Source organism: Mus musculus, chromosome 3, assembly GCF_000001635.26.
Source record: "Mus musculus strain C57BL/6J chromosome 3, GRCm38.p6 C57BL/6J".
Lineage (NCBI taxonomy): Eukaryota > Metazoa > Chordata > Mammalia > Rodentia > Muridae > Mus > Mus musculus.
In genome coordinates this window covers 41,747,642-41,771,737 of record NC_000069.6, presented here as the reverse complement: position 1 = coordinate 41,771,737, position 24,096 = coordinate 41,747,642, and the positions used below count along the sequence as shown (strand labels likewise).

Sequence of the window (24,096 nt, the reverse complement as noted above, 5' to 3'; positions counted from 1 at the left end):
ATACCTCTGCTGCTAAGAGTTCTGTGGTTGAAATAACTACCTTTACGCAGATGTAGCTGTCTCTTGTGAGACTATGCCGGGGCCCAGCAAACACAGAAGTGGATGCTCACAGTCAGCTAATGGATGGATCATAGGGCTCCCAATGGAGGAGCTAGAGAAAGTAGCCAAGGAGCTAAAGGGATCTGCAACCCTATAGGTGGAACAACATTATGAGCTAACCAGTACCCCGGAGCTCTTGACTCTAGCTGCATATATATCAAAAGATGGCCTAATCGGCCATCACTGGAAAGAGAGGCCCATTGGACTTGCAAACTTTATATGCCCCAGTACAGGGGAATACCAGGGCCAAAAAGGGGGAGTGGGTGGGCAGGGGAGTGGGGGTGGGTGGATATGGGGGACTTTTGGTATAGCATTGGAAATGTAAATGAGTTAAATACCTAATAAAAAATGGAAAAAAAAAAGAAATAACTACCTTTATAAAGGATACTGGTTAAGCTGACTCTTCACTCTATTTTAATTGGTTATAATAAACGAGAAATGTTAAACTTTCATGAGTCATTGAGTAATAGTGAACTTTATCATTGAGTAATATTGAACTCTAAGAGGGCGACAATAGATCATTGTTCTAGTTAAAGAAAATAACAGAGGTTTGATTTCCCACTAACTCTCTTTTTAATCACTCTTCTAGCTACCACATAGTCTATGTAGTCACTAAAAATACACAACAGACAGCCTAGGACCAAATAAGTTGGCTTCCTCTGATTGCCTCAGGTATAGGTAATGTGAAGAAGGATATAGACAGTGAAAAAAGGCAAAGAAGGCTCATGCTTCCCTGCATGGGAGAGTGCCTTCCTTACAAACTCCATCTCAGAGGCCAGGGACAGTTCATGTACTTATGGTATAATATCAAGGTACATTCACTGTTACCACAGCAATCTGTAAATTTTCTGGCATGTTTCCATGGTCTAGTAGTGAATCTTTTGGCCTTAAAAAACCCTCAGGAGTAATTTAATGCACTGCGTTGACACTAACAAGCTAACTACATCCATAGAAAGAAGAGTAGAGGACAAAAATAACCAGCTAGGCTTCATATACGACTCAATCTGAGAAGTGCCTGAAACAACTTAAGCCATTCTTCAAACTTTGGGAAATGAGTCATTTCCTCAAAGAGTCCTGCAAGCAAGTATAAAGCGATAACACGGCTATTTGAGTTTTGGCAAAATCTTATTACTTCTTAAAAAAAAAAAATCAGTTGTCCTTTAACACAAGGTCATTTTTAGTCCTTGGGAAATAAAAGCTTTGGTACAGAAAGCCCCAACATGCCATTGTGATCCAGTTGCTCATGTGGCACTAGAATGGCTGTCCAGCTCTGAGGCGGCGCCATTTTCGGCTACAGACAACCTGCCACCTTCCTGGTCAGAGCACAGGTGTCCGCACAGCCCGGGAGGCTTCTGCCTCACATTCCGCGAGAGTCACCTTGGTTCCGAGACCCCGCGGCCGGCGGTCTGCGGGTGAGAGTGTGGAACACAGAGGCCAGCACCTTCTGGAACGGGCAAGAGCCACAGAGCCTCTGAGGCGGCGCCATTTCCGGCTCCAGACAACCGGCCACCTTCCTGGTGAGAGCACAGGGGTCCACCCGGCCCGAGAGGCTTCTGCCTCACGTTCCGTGGGGGCCACCTTGGTTCCGGGACTCTGCAGCGGGCGGTCTGCGGGTGAGAGTGTGGAACACAGAGGCCAGCAGCTTCTGGACCGGGCGAGAGCCACAGAGCCTCTGAGGCGGCGCCATTTTCGGCTCCAGACAACCTGCCACCTTCCTGGTCAGAGCACAGGTGTCCGCACAGCCCGTGAGGCTTCTGCCTCACGTTCCGCGGGGGCCACCTTGATTCTGGGACTCCGCAGCGGGCAGTCTGCAGGCCAAAGCAACACAGCTTCTGGGAAAAATCCTGCTTTGGGCCTTCATCTTCGGCCAGGAGGAGGTCCAAACACCAGATAACTGTGCACCTCCCTGAAAGAGGAGAGCTTGCCTGCAGAGACTGCTCTGACCACTGAAACTCAGGGAAGAGAGCTAGTCTCTCTGGTCTGCTGATATAGTGTAACAAAATCACCAGAGGAACAATCTCTAAACAGAGACAACTATAACAACTAACTCCAGAGATTACCAGATGACGAAAGGTAAACGTAAGAATCTTACTAACAGAAACCAGGACTACTCACCATCATCAGAACCCAGCACTCCCAATTCGCCCAATCCAGGGCACCCCAACACACCTGAAAAGCTAGACCTGGATTTAAAAGCATATCTCATGATGATGGTAGAGGACATCAAGAAGGACTTAAATAACTCACTTAAAGAAATACAGGAGAACACTGCTAAACAAGTAGAAGACATTAAAGAGGAAACACAAAAATCCCTTAAAGAATTACAGGAAAACATAACCAAACAGGTAGAAGGCATTAAAGAGGAAACACAAAAATCCCTTAAAGAATTGCAGGAAAACACAACCAAACAGGTGATGGAATTGAATAAAACCATCCAAGACCTAAATAGGGAAGTAGACACAATAAAGAAAACCCAAAGTGAGGCAACAGTGGAGATAGAAACACTAGGAAAGAAATCTGGAACCATAGATGCCAGCATCAGCAACAGAATACAAGAGATGGAAGAGAGAATCTCAGGTGCAGAAGATTCCATAGAGAACATCGGCACAACAATCAAAGAAAATGGAAAATGCAAAAAGATCCTAACTCAAAACATCCAGGAAATCCAGGACACAATGAGAAGACCGAACCTACGGATAATAGGAGTGGATGAGAATGAAGATTTTCAACTAAAAGGACCAGCAAACATCTTCAACAAAATTATTGAAGAAAACTTCCCAAATCTAAAGAAAGAGATGCCCATGAACATACAAGAAGCCTACAGAACTCCAAATAGACTGGAACAGAAAAGAAATTCCTCCCGACACATAATAATCAGAACAACAAATGCACTAAATAAAGATAGAATACTAAAAGCAGTAAGGGAAAAAGGTCAAGTAACATATAAAGGCAAGCCTATCAGAATTACACCAGATTTTTCACCAGAGACTATGAAAGCCAGAAGAGCCTGGACAGATGTTATACAGACACTAAGAGAACACAAATTCCAGCCCAGGCTACTATACCCAGCCAAACTCTCAATTACCATAGATGGAGAAACCAAAGTATTCCACGACAAAACTAAATTCACCCATTATCTCTCCACGAATCCAGCCCTTCAAAGGATAATAACAGAAAAAAAACCAATACAAGGACGGGAACCATGCCCTAGAAAAAACAAGAAGATAATCCCTCAACAAAACTAAAAGAAGACAGCCACAAGAACAGAATGCCAACTTTAACAACAAAAACAACAGGAAGCAACAATTACTTTTCCTTAATATCTCTTAATATCAATGGTCTCAACTCCCCAATAAAAAGACATAGACTAACAGACTGGCTACACAAACAGGACCCAACATTCTGCTGCTTACAGGAAAGCCATCTCAGGGAAAAAGACAGACACTACCTCAGAGTGAAAGGCTGGAAAACAATTTTCCAAGCAAATGGTCTGAAGAAACAAGCTGGAGTAGCAATTTTAATATCGGATAAAATCGACTTCCAACCCAAAGTTATTAAAAAAGACAAGGAGGGACACTTCATACTCATCAAAGGTAAAATCCTCCAAGAGGAACTCTCAATTCTGAATATCTACGCTCCAAATGCAAGGGCAGCCACATTCATTAAAGACACTTTAGTAAAGCTCAAAGCACACGTTGCACCTCACACAATAATAGGGGGAGACTTCAACACACCACTTTCATCAATGGACAGATCGTGGAAACAGAAACTAAACAGGGACACAGTGAAACTAACAGAAGTTATGAAACAAATGGACCTGACAGATATCTACAGAACATTTTATCCTAAAACAAAAGGATATACCTTCTTCTCAGCACCTCATGGGACCTTCTCCAAAGTTGACCATATAATTGGTCACAAAACAGGCCTCAACAGATACAAAAATATTGAAATTGTCCCATGTATCCTATCAGACCACCATGGACTAAGGCTGATCTTCAATAACAACATAAATAATGGAAAGCCAACATTCACATGGAAACTGAACAACACTCTTCTCAATGATACCTTGGTCAAGGAAGGAATAAAGAAAGAAATTAAAGACTTTTTAGAGTTTAATGAAAATGAAGCCACAACGTACCCAAAACTATGGGACACAATGAAATCATTTCTAAGAGGGAAACTCATAGCTCTGAGTGCCTCCAATAAGAAACGGGAGAGAGCACATACAGCAGCTTGACAACACATCTAAAAGCTCTAGAAAAAAAGGAAGCAAATTCACCCAAGAGGAGTAGACGGCAGGAAATAATCAAACTCGGGGTGAAATCAACCAAGTGGAAACAAGAAGAACTATTCAAAGAATTAACCAAACGAGGAGTTGGTTCTTTGAAAAAATCAACAAGATAGATAAACCCTTAGCTAGACTCACTAAAGGGCACAGGGACAAAATCCTAATTAACAAAATCAGAAATGAAAAGGGAGACATAACAACAGATCCTGAAGAAATCCAAAACACCATCAGATCCTTCTACAAAAGGCTATACTCAACAAAACTGGAAAACCTGGACGAAATGGACAAATTTCTGGACAGATACCAGGTACCAAAGTTGAATCAGGATCAAGTTGACCATCTAAACAGTCCCATATCACCTAAAGAAATAGAAGCAGTTATCAATACTCCCAGCCAAAAAAGGCCCAGGACCAGACGGGTTTAATGCAGAGTTCTATCAGACCTTCAAAGAAGATCTAATTCCAGTTCTGCACAAACTATTTCACAAAATAGAAGTAGAAGGTACTCTACCCAACTCATTTTATGAAGCCACTATTACTCTGATACCTAAACCACAGAAAGATCCAACAAAGATAGAGAACTTCAGACCAATTTCTCTTATGAATATCGATGCAAAAATCCTCAATAAAATTCTTGCTAACCGAATCCAAGAACACATTAAAGCAATCATCCATCCTGACCAAGTAGGTTTTATTCCAGGGATGCAGGGATGGTTTAATATACGAAAATCCATCAATGTAATCCATTATATAAACAAACTCAAAGACAAAAACCACATGATCATCTCGTTAGATGCAGAAAAAGCATTTGACAAGATCCAACACCCATTCATGATAAAAGTGTTGGAAAGATCAGGAATTCAAGGCCCATACCTAAACATGATAAAAGCAATCTACAGCAAACAGTAGCCAACATCAAAGTAAATGGAGAGAAGCTGGAAGCAATCCCACTAAAATCAGGGACTAGACAAGGCTGCCCACTTTCTCCCTACCTCTTCAACATAGTACTTGTAGTATTAGCCAGAGCAATTCGACAACAAAAGGAGATCAAGGGGATACAAATTGGAAAAGAGGAAGTCAAAATATCACTTTTTGCAGATGATATGATAGTATATATAAGTGACCCTAAAAATTCTACCAGAGAACTCCTAAACCTGATAAACAGCTTCGGTGAAGTAGCTGGATATAAAATAAACTCAAATAAGTCAATGGCCTTTCTCTATACAAAGAATAAACAGGCTGAGAAAGAAATTAGGGAAACAACACCCTTCTCAATAGTCAGAAATAATATAAAATATCTTGGCGTGACTCTAACTAAGGAAGTGAAAGATCTATATGATAAAAACTTCAAATCTCTGAAGAAAGAAATTAAAGAAGATCTCAGAAGATGGAAAGATCTCCCATGCTCATGGATTGGCAGGATCAACATTGTAAAAATGGCTATCTTGCCAAAAGCAATCTACAGATTCAATGCAATCCCCATCAAAATTCCAACTCAATTCTTCAAGGAATTAGAAGGAGCAATTTGCAAATTCATCTGGAATAACAAAAAACCTAGGATAGCAAAAAGTCTTCTCAAGGATAAAAGAACCTCTGGTGGAATCACCATGAATCACCTAAAGTTTTACTACAGAGCAATTGTGATAAAAACTGCATGGTACTGATATAGAGACAGACCAGTAGACCAATGGAATAGAATTGAAGACCCAGAAATGAACCCACACACCTATGGTCACTTGATCTTCGACAAGGGAACTAAAACCATCCAGTGGAAGAAAGACAGCATTTTCAACAATTGGTGCTGGCACAACTGGTTGTTATCATGTAGAAGAATGTGCATCAATCCATACTTATCTCCTTGTACTAAGGTCAAATCTAAGTGGATCAAGGAACTTCACAGAAAACCAGAGACACTGAAACTTATAGAGGAGAAAGTGGGGAAAAGCCTTGAAGATATGGGCACAGGGGAAAAATTCCTGAACAGAACAGCAATGGCTTGTGCTGTAAGATCGAGAATTGACAAATGGGACCTAATGAAACTCCAAAGTTTCTGCAAGGCAAAAGACACAGTCAATAAGACAAAAAGACCACCAACAGATTGGGAAAGGATCTTTACCTATCCTAAATCAGATAGGGGACTAATATCCAACATATATAAAGAACTCAAGAAGGTGGACTTCAGAAAATCAAATAACCCCATTAAAAAATGGGGCTCAGAACTGAACAAAGAATTCTCACCTGAGGAATACCGAATGGCAGAGAAGCACCTGAAAAAATGTTCAACATCCTTAATCATCAGGGAAATGCAAATCAAAACAACCCTGAGATTCCACCTCACACCAGTCAGAATGGCTAAGATCAAAAATTCAGGTGACAGCAGATGCTGGCGTGGATGTGGAGAAAGAGGAACACTCCTCCATTGTTGGTGGGATTGCAGGCTTGTACAACCACTCTGGAAATCAGTCTGGCGGTTCCTCAGAAAATTGGACATAGTACTACCGGAGGATCCAGCAATACCTCTCCTGGGCATATATCCAGAAGATGCCCCAACTGGTAAGAAGGACACATGCTCCACTATGTTCATAGCAGCCTTATTTATAATAGCCAGAAGCTGGAAAGAACCCAGATGCCCCTCAACAGAGGAATGGATACAGAAAATGTGGTACATCTACACAATGGAGTACTACTCAGCTATTAAAAAGAATGAATTTATGAAATTCCTAGCCAAATGGATGGACCTGGAGGGCATCATCCTGAGTGAGGTAACACATTCACAAAGAAACTCACACAATATGTACTCACTGATAAGTGGATATTAGCCCAAAACCTAGGATACCCAAGATATAAGATACAATTTCCTAAACACATGAAACTCAAGAAAAATGAAGACTGAAGTGTGGACACTATGCCCCTCCTTAGAAGTGGGAACTATACACCCTTGGAAGGAGTTACAGAGACAAAGTTTGGAGCTGAGATGAAAGGATGGTCCATGTAGAGACTTCCATATCCAGGGATCCACCCCATAATCAGCATCCAAACGCTGACACCATTGCATACACTAGCAAGATTTTATCTAAAGGACCCAGATGTAGCTGTCTCTTGTGAGACTATGCCGGGGCCTAGCAAACACAGAAGTGGATGCTCACAGTCAGCTATTGGATGGATCACAGGGCTCCCAATGGAGGAGCTAGAGAAAGTAGCCAAGGAGCTAAAGGGATCTGCAACCCTATAGGTGGAACAACATTATGAACTAACCAGTACCCCGGAGCTCTTGACTCTAGCTGCATATGTATCAAAAGATGGCCTAGTCGGCCATCACTGGAAAGAGAGGCCCATTGGACACGCAAACTTTATATGCCCCAGTACAGGGGAACGCCAGGGCCAAAAAGGGGGAGTGGGTGGGTAGGGGATTGGGGGTGGGTGGGTATGGGGGACTTTTGGTATAGCATTGGAAATGTAAATGAGCTAAATACCTAATAAAAAATGGGAAAAAAAAAAGAATGGCTGTCCATAGAGTGTATGCAGATTGGAAGGCTGAAGGACCAATCAAGTGAGGCTTACCTAGCAAAGCTCTCAATGGTTTGGAATTTGAAAACGATCTAAGTACTAAATAATTGCTCTTTGCAATCCATTAAAAGATAGTATATTGCAGGGAGTTGGTTAAACTGTCTCTACTATCATAGGAAATGATTCTAAGAAATATGTCATTCTTACCTTGAGTAATGTCACAGGCATTAAGTAGAGACAGAGCAGCATAGCAAAGCCTCCTAATAAAGAGGAATGCGAGATAGATCAGTGCAGAAAAGTGCAGCATTGAGGGAGAGAATACTTTCTACAAAAGTTGGCTATACCACAGCTCCTCCATCTGTGACTCAGGAAACATTTCTGAAGAAGGGGAAGAAAGATTGTAAGAGCCAGAGTCCTAGGAAAACTGGTATGAACCTGTCTTACCTAAAAAGAACTGTATAAACAAAGCCATAACAATGCAGTATTAACAGACCTGTTAATGTGAAACAGAAAATTTCTCTTCTACCTAATGTTGGAGGTTTGGAAGGGATTAGGGTGAAATAAGGGTTGGAAAGGTGGTATGTATGGGAAACCAGTAGATAAACGACTGTTCCTACAGTCAGGTTCACATTACAGCAACAACTTTTTCAGATAGACAATATATTCAATAAAGACAAGCCACTGTTCACTAGCAGTAGTGATTGTTAAATGGATAAATGAAAACTCAGTGTAACTTTGACATAGGTAAGTCTGGTTGTCTCTGGTTTATTTTGCTCAAAGTACATTTTTGAGTTTCATCTAAGATGCTACATGTTTCAGTAGTCCTTTATTCTTTATTTTCCTTTTCTAAAAGCATTATGCTAACATTTGGATCTTAAATGCCCCCCCCCCTCCCAAGATACATGTGTCGAATGGAAGGATTGTTACCGAACCTTTAAGAGGTGGGGGCCAGGGGAAGGTAGTAAAGGAGCGTCACCTTACACTTGAAGGCTTTATGGAGTACTGAGGACCAGACGCCTCCTCTCTGCTTCTGGTGCTAAGAAGTAAGTCTCCTCCATTACACACTCTGCCCATGAGATTCTGACGCTTCACAAGCTCAAAGGTAATAGCATCAAGTGGTCTTGGACTGAATCCTCTGAAACTGAGACAAAATAAACCCTCTTGTTCTTAGGCTACCTTTCATTTTGGCACAGTAGTAGAAAGCTGACACATTCATTGCCCCAATCATTTATCTTCAGCATTCTCTTGTGGATGGAAAATTGATTGTTTACATCTCCGTGATGTTAAGAATAAAAATTCTATAAACATGATTTCTCTGAGAAACATAGCAAATAATGAAGTGACTCAACAAGTTGCAAGATAATATATTTGTTGATGGCCTTACCAAACGTAATATTCTTTCCTTTCTTCATATATACTATTCAAGAATAATTAGGTTGTTTATGAAATGCAACATGTTGATGGGAAAGAATAGCTAGTTCCACTCAGGCCCTTCTTAAGCCTCTGACCATCCTAAACAAGAGGCCAGAAACATTGCACTCCAGTGAGTCATACGCTTCTGGAATATAATGCCAGGGCAGAAAGCACTATAAGAAAAAGGCCCAAACAAAAGGAGACATTAGCTTCAAGCAGCACTCCTGAGCCTTGAAGGACCGCCCTGCAATAAATCCTAGACTTCTGTTGTCACTTGTTACCTAAGGAATGGACCTGTTTCAAGTCAAACATGTATGCTTGGTGTTTTGTCTCAGCAGACTTAAACTGATAACCAATTGTACACAGTGATCTACTTTGGTTTTATCACTCAGCAATATTTTCAAAACTTCAGCCACCTTTTACTTTTGTTTTATGGTACCGGGTGGTTTTAGGTTTCATTTCTTTGGTAATGACTGTGTTGGTTTGAATCAAAATGGCCCCTCCCACAGGTTCATATATTTAGATGCTTAGAGAGTGGCATTTATTTAATTTAATGCACCCAGTTTATTTATGTGTGTGCGTGTGTCCCTTTGTATACGTGTGTGTTTGTGTACAAGTGCCTGCAGAGATAGATTGTCAGATCCTCAGAAGCAGGAGTCAAAATTAGTTTTGAACTGCCCAACATGAGCCCTGAGAATTAAACTTGGGTGTTCTGCAAGAGCAGCAAGTACTCTTAGCCACTGAACTCTCTCTCTAGTCCATCCCCAGCCTTAAAAACCAGTGTGTGTTCTGGGGATTGAATTCAGGTCAACAGGCTTGTACAACAAACATTTTTAAATGAGAAACCTCTCTCTGGCCCATCAGGTTTTAATTTTGATGAAGTCCAGTTTAATCTTCTTCTTCTTGTTGATGTATAGCAATTCCTGTGCACTGTTTTTTATAATTTTTTATCATAACAGTCACATTTAGATTAATTCTTAAATATAATGTTTAAAGATGAGTCAAAGTTCATTTCCCCATGTATTCATGGTATATTTGTTGAAATATTCTCTCCTTCAGCTAGCTATCTGAATGTATATGTATATATGTGTATATGTGTGTATGCATATTAGAAGTTACATTTGACTAAATAGAATAGGAACAGTCATTCATTTTAGATTTGTGAACAAATTAGGGAGTGTCTTCTCATAACAAGTCCAATGGTAGGCAGTCCAGCTATATTGTAACACTACTGTGCTTCCTCAGTCTTCTAACTAAACCTTCCCTGGGTTGACTCCATGGTGTCATACATGCTGTGTAAATTTTTAGGCAAGCAGTTGAAGGGCAAAGGATAAAAATTACAGTTACCTTTTATATCAGCTTCCTTCTTTCAACATTTTTTTCATCATTCTGGGGATTGAAATGAGGATCTTGCACATACTAGCTATACACTCCACCAACTGAGGTATACCATCAGATTCAAACAACTTTCTTGAAGCCCAACCTAAGACCAAATACAGACTCTCATGTCACTTAATAGCATGGGGATTTTCTCAGATATACGTTCATATTTGATTTCTGTCTCAGTGTGAGTTCATAGTGTACAATTATGTAAACCTAGATGTCACTCGATGTGACCTATTGATGCTAACACAAAATGCCCTAAAAATAAGTTGCTTAAGATTCTTTGCTACCGCCTTGTTTATAATAGCCAGAAGCTGGAAAGAACCCAGATGCCCCTCAACAGAGGAATGGATACAGAAAATGTGGTACATTTACACAATGGAGTACTACTCAGCTATTAAAAAAATGAATTTATGAAATTCCTAGGCAAATGGATGGACCTGGAGGGCATCATCCTGAGTGAGGTGACCCAATCACAAAGGAACTCGCACAATATGTACTCACTGATAAGTGGATATTAGCCCAGAAACTTAGGATACCCAAGATATAAGATACAACTTGCCAAACGCATGAAACTCAAGAAGAACAAAAACCAAAGTGTGGACACTTTACCCTTTCTTAGAAATGGGAACAAAACACCCATAGAAGGAGTTACAGAGACAAAATTTGGAGCTGTGACGAAAGGATGGACCATCTAGTGATTGCCATATGCAGGGATCCATCCATCCCATAATCAGCTTCCAAATGCTGACACCATTGCATACACTACCAAGATTTTGCTGAAAGGACCCAGATATAGCTCTCTCTTGTGAGACTATGCCAGGGCCTAGCAAACACAGAAGTGGATGATCACAGTCAGCTATTGGATGGGTCACACGGACCCCAATGGAGGAGCTAGAGAAATTACCCAAAGAGCTAAAGGGAACTGCAACCCTATAGGTGAAACAACAATATGAACTAACCAGTACCCGGGAGCTCTTGTCTTTAGCTACATATGTATCAAAAGATGGCCTAGTCGGCCATCACTGCAAAGAGAGGCCCATTGGACTTGCAAACTTTATATGCCCCAGTACAGGGGAACGCCAGGGCCAAAAAGGGGGATTGGTTGGGTAGGGGATTGGGGGGGGTGGGTATGGGGGACCTTTGGGATAGAATTGAAAATGTAAATGAGGAAAATACCTAATAAAAAAAATAGAAGGAAAAAAAAAGATTCTTTGCTACCATAATATAGAATGCTATTTTATCACAAAAAATTTAATAAGGAATAAGCTTCAAAATGATGATAAAAATACAGTGCATAAATGCATAAGCAAGTTGCATAGTCATTTATCATCATTGCCAAGCATTTTGTGCTGTGTAAAACTCTATTATACTTTGATACAACTGACAGTACGGTAGGATTTTTTATACAAATATCACCACAAACATATAGCACATTGTGCCATAATAGTATAGTGGCTAAGCTATCACTAGAAAAGATCACATTTCAGCTCAATTAGAACTTTATGGGAGCAGCACCAGCAGTCTGCTACTGATCAAAATGTTATGCAGCACACAACTATTTATATTGCATTGACACAAACCAATGCATGGTCATTTTTATCTGCAAAAGAAGATGGAGAAGCATTTGTTTGCTTTATTCTGTTTTTTTATTTTGGTGTGTGTAAATATAATTCCTAAGAGGAGCCTCTAAAAATTCAACTTATGTTATTAAAGAGGGGAGAGGCTGGAGAGATGGAAAAGTAGTTAAGAGCACTTACTATTCTTGAAGAGAACCCAAGTCCAATTCTCAAAACCCATGTGATCAGACAGCTTACAACTACCCACATCTCCAACTCTGGGGAGTTACAAAGGCTTCTTCTGGCCTCCTGATCTTCTGCATACATGTAAAAAATAACAACAACCACACACACACACATCTTTTCTAAAAAGCAGAAGAGATGGAAAACTATACCGTTGAGTAGGCAAGAAAGTGTCTGTTTAAGTGATAAACTACCTTCTGTGAGCCTGCTGGCCTCTGAGCTAATGGTGTTGGGAAGGACTAAGGATGATGCAGAAGCTCACAGATCTACTAGGAGGCAAGCTTTGAAACACAGCACAAAATATGAGACTTCTAGACAAGAAACTTTTAATTTGTGTATCAGCATATTGATTTTCACAGTTAATAATACTAATATAAATAATAGACACAGATCTTTTTCCTTCTTCCCCTCACCAGCATTTGTTCTTCTCTTGAAAACAGCCATTTTTACTTGGATAAGATTACACAGAATAGCAGGTTTTACATTGGCAGATCCATCCATGTATACAACTATAGACATTTTTTATTCCCCACTCCATCTTTTCACCCATCTCTCCTTAAATCCTCTTCCACTTCTCTAATAGTCTCCTCTTGTATATTCAGGTGTTTTCTTTTCTTCAACTTTCATACAGGAGGAGAAACAAGAGCTATTTATGTTTCAGAGACTGACTTATTTTACTTAACATAGTATCTAGACGCATCCATTTTCCTGATAATGACATAATTTTGTTCTTTTTGTGGCTGAATGGTATGCCATTTCTCTGTGCTGTCTTGCGTGCGTGTGCGTGTGTTTTCTTTATCCATTCATCCGTAGGCAGACACCTAGACCGGCACCATAGCTTGGCTAGTGTGATGAACACAGCTATGCTGATTCAGATTCCCTGGGGGATGTACTCAAAGTGGTAGAGCTGGACCATATGCAGCTCTATTTTCAGTATAGCTCCACTGTTGACAATACTAATATAAGTCTCCAAGAATAGAGGATTTGAACTCTTTCTCCTTACCCTCACCAGCATTTGTTGCTTTCTTCAGGATAGTCATTTTTACTGGGATGAAATGAAATCTCAATGCAGTTTTTTAACATGCATGTTCCTAATACCTAAAGACACTAAGTTTTTTATAATCATTAGCTACCTATACAAGTTCTTTTGAGAACTGTGTAGATGATCTGCCTGCTTATTGATTGCACTTTGCCCTCCCTTGCTGGGGTGGTGTTTTTCTAAGTACTTCGGATATGCTGGATGTTAGGACTCTGATTCTCCCCTGCTATAGTCTGTCTCTTCACTTCATTAATTATCTCCTTTCATATGCAGCTTTTTAATTTGATGAAATTCATTTTGTTGATTCTTTTATTTCTTTTGACTTCAATGTTTCAGATCTTATATTAAGGTCTTGGGGCTAATTTATGTACAGGGCAGGATATGGGGATTTATCTCTACTGTTCCATATCAATATACTATTTTCCCAGCATCAATGGTTGAGGAAATTGTTTCTCATGAGTGTTTTTTATTCCTTAGTCAAAATTTAAGTATCTACAGCTGTGTAGGATGTTTTGGATCCTCTGCCCTAGTTCATGGCTCTATTGCTTATTTTTATGCTGGTCCCATTTATTACTACAACTATGTAGTATAACTTGAAACCAAATATTAGGAACTTCCAATAATGTTCTTGGTACTCAGGACATCTTTGCCTATTATAGGTCTTTTGTGTTTGCAAGCACATTTTAGGATACTGTTCTAGCTATGTGAAGAATGTCATCTAAATTTTGAAAGTGATCATAAAAACTTCTAGATAGCTCATTTTCATATGGCCATTTCCCCAATACTAAATCTGCTGATCTAAGAACATGGAATGTCTTTTCATCTTCTAGTGTCTTCTTTAATTTCTCTCTCAAAAGCTCTGTAACTTTCATTGTAGAAGCCTTTCACCACCTCAGCAAGATATGATGACTAGTCTCCCTGCCCGCTTACATGGAGTTAGAATAACCTAGGAGCTGCTCTCATCAATATGTCCGTGTGAGTGTTTTTAAAAAGGTTTGAGAACAGCAAGCGTACCCAGAATGAGGTCTACATCATTCCACAGGACAGGGTCCACGGCTGAATGAAAATGACAAAGTGAGCTGAGCACACCATTCATCTCTGCTTTTTAACTGTAGACACATGTGACCAGGCACCTCACATTCCTGTAGCCATATTTTCCCCATTATGAAGGAGTGTAACCAGCACTGTGAGCCAATACAAATCCTTCCTTCGCAGACTTGCTTTTGTCAATTATCTTTTAGACACCATGAGAAAGGTAATTAACAAACAGGCACAAGCTTGTTCCTAACTATTCTTTTTGCTGAGAGTGGAAATGCATTCCTGATTTCTCAGCAGGTTGGTTAATGGGGTGTGGAAAATCTATTATTTTTGTATGTATTCTGACTGTGTTGTGTGCCACTTGGCTGAATTTGTTTATCAGATCTAAAAGTCTTCTAGTATAAATAAACCCAAGTAGCTACAGCTCCCTGAATTGCAACAAATGTGTTACTGGTTTTATTCTGGAACATGTTCGATAAGCCTCTGAAAACAGAGTTCATTCTGCAGCTGCTGGAAGAACTCTGCAGCTGTGTCTAGTTGATCTGAGGTGCAGTTTCACTCTTAGGCTCCTCTTGTTTAGTTTTTGTCTGCATGACCCGTTTATGTGAGACAGGGGTACTGATTTATTATATTGGAACAATCTTCAACCAGGATTGACACTTCAAAAATCAAATGAAGGTTTCTGACATCTTTTTTAGCAACATTAAGAAAATACCATTTATCTATAAGTAAAATTATCAACTCCATTTCCTTAATTCAAGACTATTTCATTTCTTCTTACTCAGTAAAAATATCTAGTTAGATAACTCCTCTATCTTGATGCCTTAGCAGATATAGATAGTCTCATCAACTAAAATAGAGTATTGTTTTGTACTGATTTCAAGTGTGGAGAGGAATTAAGTAAAAATTATTTTATGCTACACAGAGTTTCTATTTCTTTGTTCACTGTATACAATTTACCACAGAGATACTACATTTTGGTGATCTCTGTTAAAATGTTTGTTGTAGAAATGTGTTTATGTAATTTATTAGATTACCACAGGTCTGGTTCTGGCTGCCTCCATTCTTCTCCAAGCAGTGTGTTGAAACTGAAAGGCTTGAAATATTCTAGACGATGGCTAAAAGTAAAGAAAGGAAGAAACTGAAATGAACTATACATTTGTGAAACAGTGGTCCTATAAAGCTATTTGTTTTGTCACACTGGTGGTAGAACAACATTCTATTTTAAGAAATAACAAATGTTAAATGTATTTTCTAAGTACAATTTTCTCATCCAAGCTATCCAATACTCAGTTCTGAAAACACCCACCCATATTTCAAAGTAGCCTTCTTTAGTTCTGTACATAGTTCCCTCACAGCTCAAGGGAAAGATAAATATCAACTCTCAAGGAACTCAGTAAAGTGTCTGCTAAAGAAACATGAGGACCTGAATTCAATCCTCACAGCACCTGTAAAAATGCCAGGGTACACAACTGTAATCCCAGTGCAGGGAACGCAGAGACAGAATGAGACCTGTGGCTCACTGGCCAGCCGAGCCGACCTACTCTTGTTGGTAAGCTCCAAGCCAAATGAGGTGGGCAATCTTTCAGAAGAATGATACATGAAGCTATCTTCTGGACTCTATTTGCATGTGTATACATGTGCACATAGACACATATACAAGCATGCACACACACACACACACACACAATCAATCTAACTTGTTCTAGCTATAAACCAATCATAAGCTCTTATATTCAAACTTTGATACGTTCTGGTACATATTAGAGGACAAATTTGTGCTCTTTCTTTGGCAAAGTAAAAAAAGAAAACATAAAGAGTAAAACATAAAACATACAAGAGTGATGATCTTGTTTTCTTTCCAAAAAACCTACTATTATCCCAAAGTGTTCTCTAGTGGCTTAGTGAGCAAAGGTTTTCAGCTGTACTTCTAAAGCTCTGAGCTCTAAGCAATCACTCTGCCACTCTTCCACCTCAGCCAATGTGCATTCACACTTCCCTGGGAGAAGCCAGAGGAGCACCTCACCTCAGTATAATGGCACTCAGTCAGTGGCATCTAGATTTCTATTCCTTACTGCCCACCTGGCCAGAATTAACCAGTTTACAGTTGTATCAATAAATCCCAGAGTAAGATGCTAAGAATCAACAATGAAGAAAGAGGCACAGAAAAAGAGAAAGAGCCAGGCAGAGAGTCAATACTGGGGGAAAAGCACAAGCAGATGTTTCAGTGTGTCAAGAAGAATACAGGCATCTGCTAGGAGAGATGAAGGGGAAAAGGAGTCAAGGAAAAGCATGAAATGTTAAACATGAGAAGAAAAATGGTGTCATATTCTAAGGGGCAAACTTTGGTTCCTGCTGTCTGCCTCTGAGTGGACTCAGTGTGGTCACCACGGGTGAGTCATGATGGTTAGCAGAGCCTAGCAGAGGCATCTGAGTTGGGAACAACATTGTTGCTAGACATCTCTGTCTTTTTGCCCTTAGTCATTTTAGTCCTTGCAGCAATGCATGAACATTTAGAAGGTTCATCATGGCTACGTTGTTCTTAGACAAGAGCTTCAGATGCCAGGAGAAAAAACTCAAAAGGGGCAAGTGTTGAAGGTGCCTTTGCTTAAATTAAATCTCTGCTGCTTCACAGGAGCCATGATGTCTGACAACCACACATAGGGCATACACTCAAGAGCCCCACAGATAACATACTGTTAAAGGGAATCCCTAAGCCACACTGCCTCCATCATATATTTATAATTCATTCAGAATTAAACTAGATGTCATTTATCAATTAAGAAGTCATTTTATCACAAGCAAGGTTGCCTAGAAACATAGCTGATCCTCTTATTCTAATGAAGCAACCAAGAGAATAAAGACATGACTACTGTATAAGTTCTTTAGTAACAACAACAACAACAACAACAACAAAAGGCTTATCTAGCTACACCACAAAACACAGATCCCCCTGGCTATTTTATCTAGGAAAAGGATCATAAATTAATTTGAAGCCATATCAGTAATAGCTGATGTAGTATCACTAATTTACTTTCTCATACAATTATAAAAGATTAAGTGCTTTGCTGGCAGTAATAAGATGGTCTATCCTAGTCAAAAGTTGAAGGTCATGAGGGAGCATAAAGCTCTTATCATGTGCCTAAATATATGTCATCATCAAGCACCAAGTGACTGCTGCTCTCACAAGAACTCATTTTCCAAACTGTAGTTAGAACAAACCTCCACTTATTTTCTACTTACAAGTCAGGTTTTTGTCCTTGTTGTAGCTCATGCTGTGGCACAGGGTAAAGTGCCTCATAAACTCTCCTATCATTTGATCCATGGATTGCAAATGAGTTAAATTTTGTCACATTTGGTGGGAAATAACTCCAAGGAATATAAGCTTCACCTTCCCAATTAGTCCCTCCTCTGGACGCTTTGAATGATAATGGGAGCTCTTTCTATTAGGAATACAAAAGGAAAGTTGAAACACAGATACACATGTTGTGCATTCAAATATTTTTTCATATGTTTATTTACTCACTTTCCAAACATTTCTTCTTCCAGCTAGTAAAAGAACTAAATGTTGTCCATGCCTGTTAAAATTAAGATTCCTCATGAGTGCTACAGAAAAACATTATCTTTTTACTTTCTATTCTATCTGGAATGTGTGTCTTTTAGTAAATTTCCAAATAACTAGGAAGTGCAATATAATATTGGATAACTACAGGGAAAGCTAGTATGTCACATTACTTAGAAATGGTGACTCTGAAATTAGCATTTCACAAACCACTGCTGCCAAATCATAGCATTTCACTGACTGGCACCACTTGTCATATTCTTTACCCACTAGCAATCTTGCTGTTCCCTTCTATTCAGTCTTTATAGATAGGAAATCACACAGAATACTTCATTTGGTTAGAAAACATAACTCATGAGAAAAGGAACAGAGTGATAATCATAATAATTGGAGTTAAAATAAAACCAGCTGCAAAACTAAAGCAGCCCAAAGAGAAAGCTAGAGCTGATTTCCAAATCTTCATCTAACTGTGCAACCAAAGGTTCTTTTTGTAAAGAAACTTTCTCGAGGCTCAGTAGTTGGGTAGGAAATGTTAAAGTACAGTTGACCAAAGCAAGACTTTAAACTGTCCCTACTTTTTCACGCTGCTGTCCTTGAAAGTCTGCCACCTGATTTACAGCTTTCTACCATTTCTTCAGGCACCAATGTCACATCTCCACAGACAAATACAATGTGTTCTCAAAGAAAATTCAAATGGGAATGAATAAGTAGGATTATCTGACTCAGTAAGAAGCAAAGGTTTGCCTGTATTTACATGAAGTAAATTTTCTGCCTCTGGAAGTCTACCAAACATTTCTACCCAGATGGTCCTTTGTGAGCTTTTTGAGGAAGGATTTTCTCCGGTAAAGTACTCTAACAGAAGACAATCCTTTCCATTTAACAATCTTCTGATTAATTTTATTGTTTTTATGGAGCTTTGGAAAGATTGTAGGATGTGTAAAACTTCTTGCAAATTAAAACAGTGTTCTTGCTGATTTCCTAGCTGTTACTGAGCCAGTACAAGAATTGACTGCCTGAGGCAAAAAAAAAAAATCTTGATTATTAACTATCCTGATGTATATGAAATAAAACCACTCTGTGGATCTTAATTTTTTTTAATTTTATACACAATGTGTAAACCATGTAGTTTCTTAAGGAGAAAATTGTCTATTTTCTATGTATCCAATGTTAGATTGTCACTTCATGAAAATTAACTGATACTACATCATAAATAAAAATGACAGAGGCCAGTGAAATGGCTCAGCAGGTAGAGGAGCTTGCTGCTAAGCCTGATGTCCTCGGTTCAATCCCTTGAACCTAGATGGTAGAGAGGATTTACTCCAGCAAGTTGTTCTCCCATCTCTACATGTAGGCCACGGCACACACATGCACACAAACACATAATGTCTATAGAAAATAAATAGGTGCCTTTCAAAAATGAAAAACAAATAAAAAAGAAACCTATAGCTTAAACTTGGGCATTTTGGCAAATCCAAGTTCTTTGCTGCCTTTTAGTCAAATTAGAAATGTTTGTCTTAACTTTTTCAATTGTAAGGTAAACGTTAGTAATAGTTGAAGAAAGCACATAATAATTAAAATTTTCCTACTTTTCATGAAAGTTTATAAGAAATAATCGTAATCTTAAATAAAATACTTTGTCATGACAGTTGAAAGGTAACATGAAAACATATCTAATTCTGGTTTTTAAAAAAATATCTGCAGGGTCCTGGGAGCCTCTTGCTTTCCTGGCATCTGGGATTTTCTGTTGGCTATACCCTCTGGCATAAAAAGGAGGGGAGACCCTTGGTCCTATGAATGCTAGGGGAATTGGAGCAGGAGGGGTGGGTGGGTAGGGGAGCACCCTCATGGAGGCAGGTGGGTGGAAGGTGCGATGGGGGGTTTTCAGAGAGGAAACTGAGAAAGGAGAAAACATATAAAATGTAAACAAACAAAATAACTAGTAAAAATTTTTAATAAAATATCTGCAGACCTAATGGGTGAGCACCCTTCAGTCCCAGCACTTAGAAGCAGAGGTGGGTGATCTCTGTGCACTCCAGGCTAACCAGGGCTACTTAGTGAGACCCTGTACCACAAAGCAAAACAAAAAAAATTAGAAATAACTGCACTTTCCATGTTAGAGTTAGCATAAAACAAAAACCGAACAATTAGCACCTTAGATATGGGAAAAAAACATCTAAAGTTTCATGTAGATTTAACTGGGGCTCTCTTGTCAGTTTAAAAAGGAACAAAAGCTATTTGACACTGATACCGGGAAACATTTAAGGGACATCTAAAATAAATAACAGTAATATATAGAGACATCTCATGTATCAAAAGCATACCATGATTTAGGTAACAGGTGAGCCTAAGTTTCCTTTTTTATAACTACTCAGGAATAAAAGTTGGTCACGACATAAAGAAAGTTACCAAGTAAGTACTGAAGCTCAAAGAAATTCCAAGACAGCTGGGCATAGTGGCTCACACCTTTAATCTCCATGAATTGCAGACTGGCCAGAGCTATAGATTAAGACCTTATCTCAAAAACAAACAAACAAATAAACACAAAATGCAAGAGTAATATTTTTAATGTGAGTCTTGGAAACTTTAGGTATGGCTTAGATTATATTCTTAGCATTAAATGTGAAAATGGCATACTATGTGCTAGAAAGAATATAACTAAGTGAATAAATACATGACTATACAATTTTATAGTACAATTTAATCACTGAAGAACCTAAAAGGAAACATTTCTGTGAGGTAGTAATTCATTGTATCTTTATGTCTCCTTTTCATTGAAAATAAATGTTTTCATACCCTATATTCCTATCACAGTTTCCTCTCTATCTCCTGTCATATCTCCTGTCATATCCTCCCCTTTCCTCACCCATCTAACTTAACACCTTCTTTCTCTCCTTTCAGAAAACAGGCAAATAAAACAACTGACTAGAATGAACACACACAAGGAAAAAACACAATAAATACAACACACACTCACACACATACACTCAAAGACACACAATTAAACAAAAATAAAAAAACAAAATTAGAAACCATAACATACAAACAAAAGACCAGGAAGATCTTTTTTAAAAGCCCAAATAAGTGAATGAATGAATGAATGAATGAGTGAATGAATGAGTGAGTGAATGAAAATGTGGATATTAGCCTTAAGTGCAATATACCCACACCACACTCTACAGACCCAAAGACGCTAAACAGGTAGGAAGACCCAAGTGAGGATGCTTGTATCTCACTGAGAAGGGGAAAAAAATAGGCAGATGGAGGGAGAGAACTGGGTGGGAGAGGGAATGGGGAGAGAAATGGGGATGGGGGAAGATGTCAGAATCAGGTGTGAGGAGAGACAGGAGAGGGGACCAGAGAGTCAGGAGAACAAATGAAAATCTACAGCTGGCCAGGGTAAGGGCCATGGGGGGAATCTCTAGGAAGTGCCAGAGACCTGGGATGGAGGAGGCTCTTAAGAGTCAATTCAGGTGACCTTAGCTGAGATGCATAGCTGTGGGGATATGGAACATGAAGAGGCTACCTCCTGTGGCCAGGCAGGACCCCAAGTGGAGGGACAAGGCCATCAACCCACCCATAAAACTTTCAACCCAAATTTGTCCTATCTAAAAGAAACACAGGGACAAAGATGGAGTAGAAACTGAGGGAATGCTTAACCAATAACTGGCCTAACTTGAGACCCAGTCATAGGCAAGCACCAATCCCTAACACTATAAATGATTCTGTTATGCTTATAAACAGGAGTCTAGCATAACTGTCCTCTGAGAGGCTCCACCAAGCAGCTGACTGAAACAGATGCAGAGACCCACAGCCAAACATTGGACAGAGCTCAGGGACTTTTATTGGGGGAAGGATTGAAGACCTTGAAGATGATAGGAACTCCACAGAAAGACCAATAGAGTCAACTAACCTGGACCCTTGGGGGTTCTCAAAGACTGAGCCACCGACCAAATAGCATACATGGGCTGGACCAAGGTCCTGGCACATATATACCAGATGTGTAGTTCAGTCTCTGTGTGGATCCCCTAACAACTAGAGCGGGAACTGTCCCTAAAGCTGTTGCTTGTCTGTGGAATCTGTTCCCAAACTGGGCTGTCTTGTCTGTTGTTCCCAGTAGGAGAAGATTCATCTAACCCTTCAGAGACTTGAGGTCTCCCACCCTCACAGAGGAGAAGAGGAGAAGGAACAGGAAAAGGACTCTGTGAGGGGAGAACTGGAAGGGGAGAGCAGCAATTGAAATAAAAAGTGAATAAATTAACGAATAAAAAAGCCCCAAAGAGAAAATAAGTAAGTAAGTAAGTAAATAAATAAATAAATAAATATCTTCCAAAATACCATTGAATTTATTTTGTATCAGCCATCTATTGCTGGGCATGGGACCTGCCCTTAAGTGTGGTTTGTGTACCCAGTGGTGTTCTATTGAAGAAAACTATTTCTCCTTTGCAAGTGGTTGTGAATTGGAGATACTGCCTAGGTTAGGGATGGGAGCTCTCCCTTTACTTATAAATAGTTTTGATAGTGCAAATATAAAAAGTAATGATTTGTTTATAATAATTGTTTTACTTTGTAAAATAAACTCATTACTACAAAATCATTTATATTAATAAATCAAAAATACCATCAATTTAATACACTCAAACATGTAGGATATACATATATCCATACATATACATATATATGTACACATGTATTCTAAACAAATTTAAATATATACATTGTACAAGACAATAAATATTTTAAATTGACTCCAGTTAATATGACCTCTACTTAGCTGAACTTAGTAAACTTTACTACAACCACACAATTTATAACTAGAAAACAGATGTGTTCAAATCATGTAATAATTATTAAGAAAAACAGTTTATACTTACGGACAAAGTTCGACTTCTAAATACTGCTTAGTTGTATCATTCAAAAAAAATGCTTCCACAACTTAGGAAAACAGACAAGACATAGGAAATTTCATTTTGATTAAGCAGTAAATAATGTATTTCTTTAGAATAAAAAGTGAATCATTAAGTTTCATAAATCATCATACTATCCGCATTAAGAAACTGAGCGAAATAAATACCTAGAGCCTAGAAGAAAAACACAGAAAATAAGTGAGCCTAGAAGAAAAGCACAGAAAATAAGTTAACCTCTATTTCTCTCATAAAAGTCTGTCATGAATTAAAAGATAATATAAAGCCTAGTGATGGTGAGGCCATAGGGCAATCAACATTTCTTCACAGACAGAAGACTATGAGCCAGTTATCTTCATCTTGGAATTTATCCCAACTATACAAATTAGACACTAGTAAAGAAATTACATAGAATTCTACCCATCAGAATATGACTCAAAAACTAGAAACAATGATGTAAACATCTAGCTCTTCTTATATAAAATTATCTCCTGTACATAAAGAAATCACCTATTATTCATCAAAACTGAGGAAGTTACTTACAGCATACGTTTCATGTAAAAGAACACAATGGTGCTATAAAATCAAAGACATTAAAATATTTATTGGCATGACAAGACTTCCGTGATAGTTACAGGTTAATTATAGGGCAGTAACTAAATGTATGAGCCATGAACCAAATGTACGTGACATTTAAATGTGTGTATGTTATGCATGTGTGTGACAGGGGCTCCCTGTCTACAACAGGGACACAACAAATACAAAGAGTAGTGGGGCTTGTGTGGTGCTCAGCAGATAACGTGCTTGCCACCAACCCTGACGGCCTGTGTTAGCCCCAGAATCCACACAGTGGGAAGAGACAGCCCATTCCCCCAAGTTGTCCCCTCACCTCCACAAGCATGAAAATGTTTTTTCAAACTAATTTTTAAAAAACTAATTTTAAAAATACTGGCTATTTATAATTGGTGGTCTTTTTTATTATAATTTCAGGAATTTCCTGCGCTTTAGTAGCTTTAAAAATTAGTTAATTATGAAATGTAGTGCATCTTTCTTCTAAGTAAT

The 24,096-nt window shown here is 39.0% G+C and overlaps 1 protein-coding gene across 9 annotated transcripts in view; it reads right to left on the bottom strand.

The window, feature by feature from the left end:
* Positions 1 to 24,096, bottom strand: part of D3Ertd751e (DNA segment, Chr 3, ERATO Doi 751, expressed) — a 60,702-nt gene that overhangs the window by 31,570 nt on the left and 5,036 nt on the right. For 2 of the 9 annotated variants that reach the window (NM_028667.3, NM_001099785.1), the window contains 4 exons: positions 23,005 to 23,065; positions 18,098 to 18,149; positions 17,815 to 18,014; positions 12,799 to 15,689 (listed from right to left, as the gene is read on the bottom strand). In NM_028667.3, the coding sequence (NP_082943.2) occupies positions 15,605 to 15,689; positions 17,815 to 18,014; positions 18,098 to 18,149; positions 23,005 to 23,065 (398 nt within the window). In that variant the 3' untranslated portion in view covers positions 12,799 to 15,604. The other 7 variants (XM_011239972.2, XR_867177.2, XM_017319750.1 and 4 more) reach the window with 7 other exon arrangements.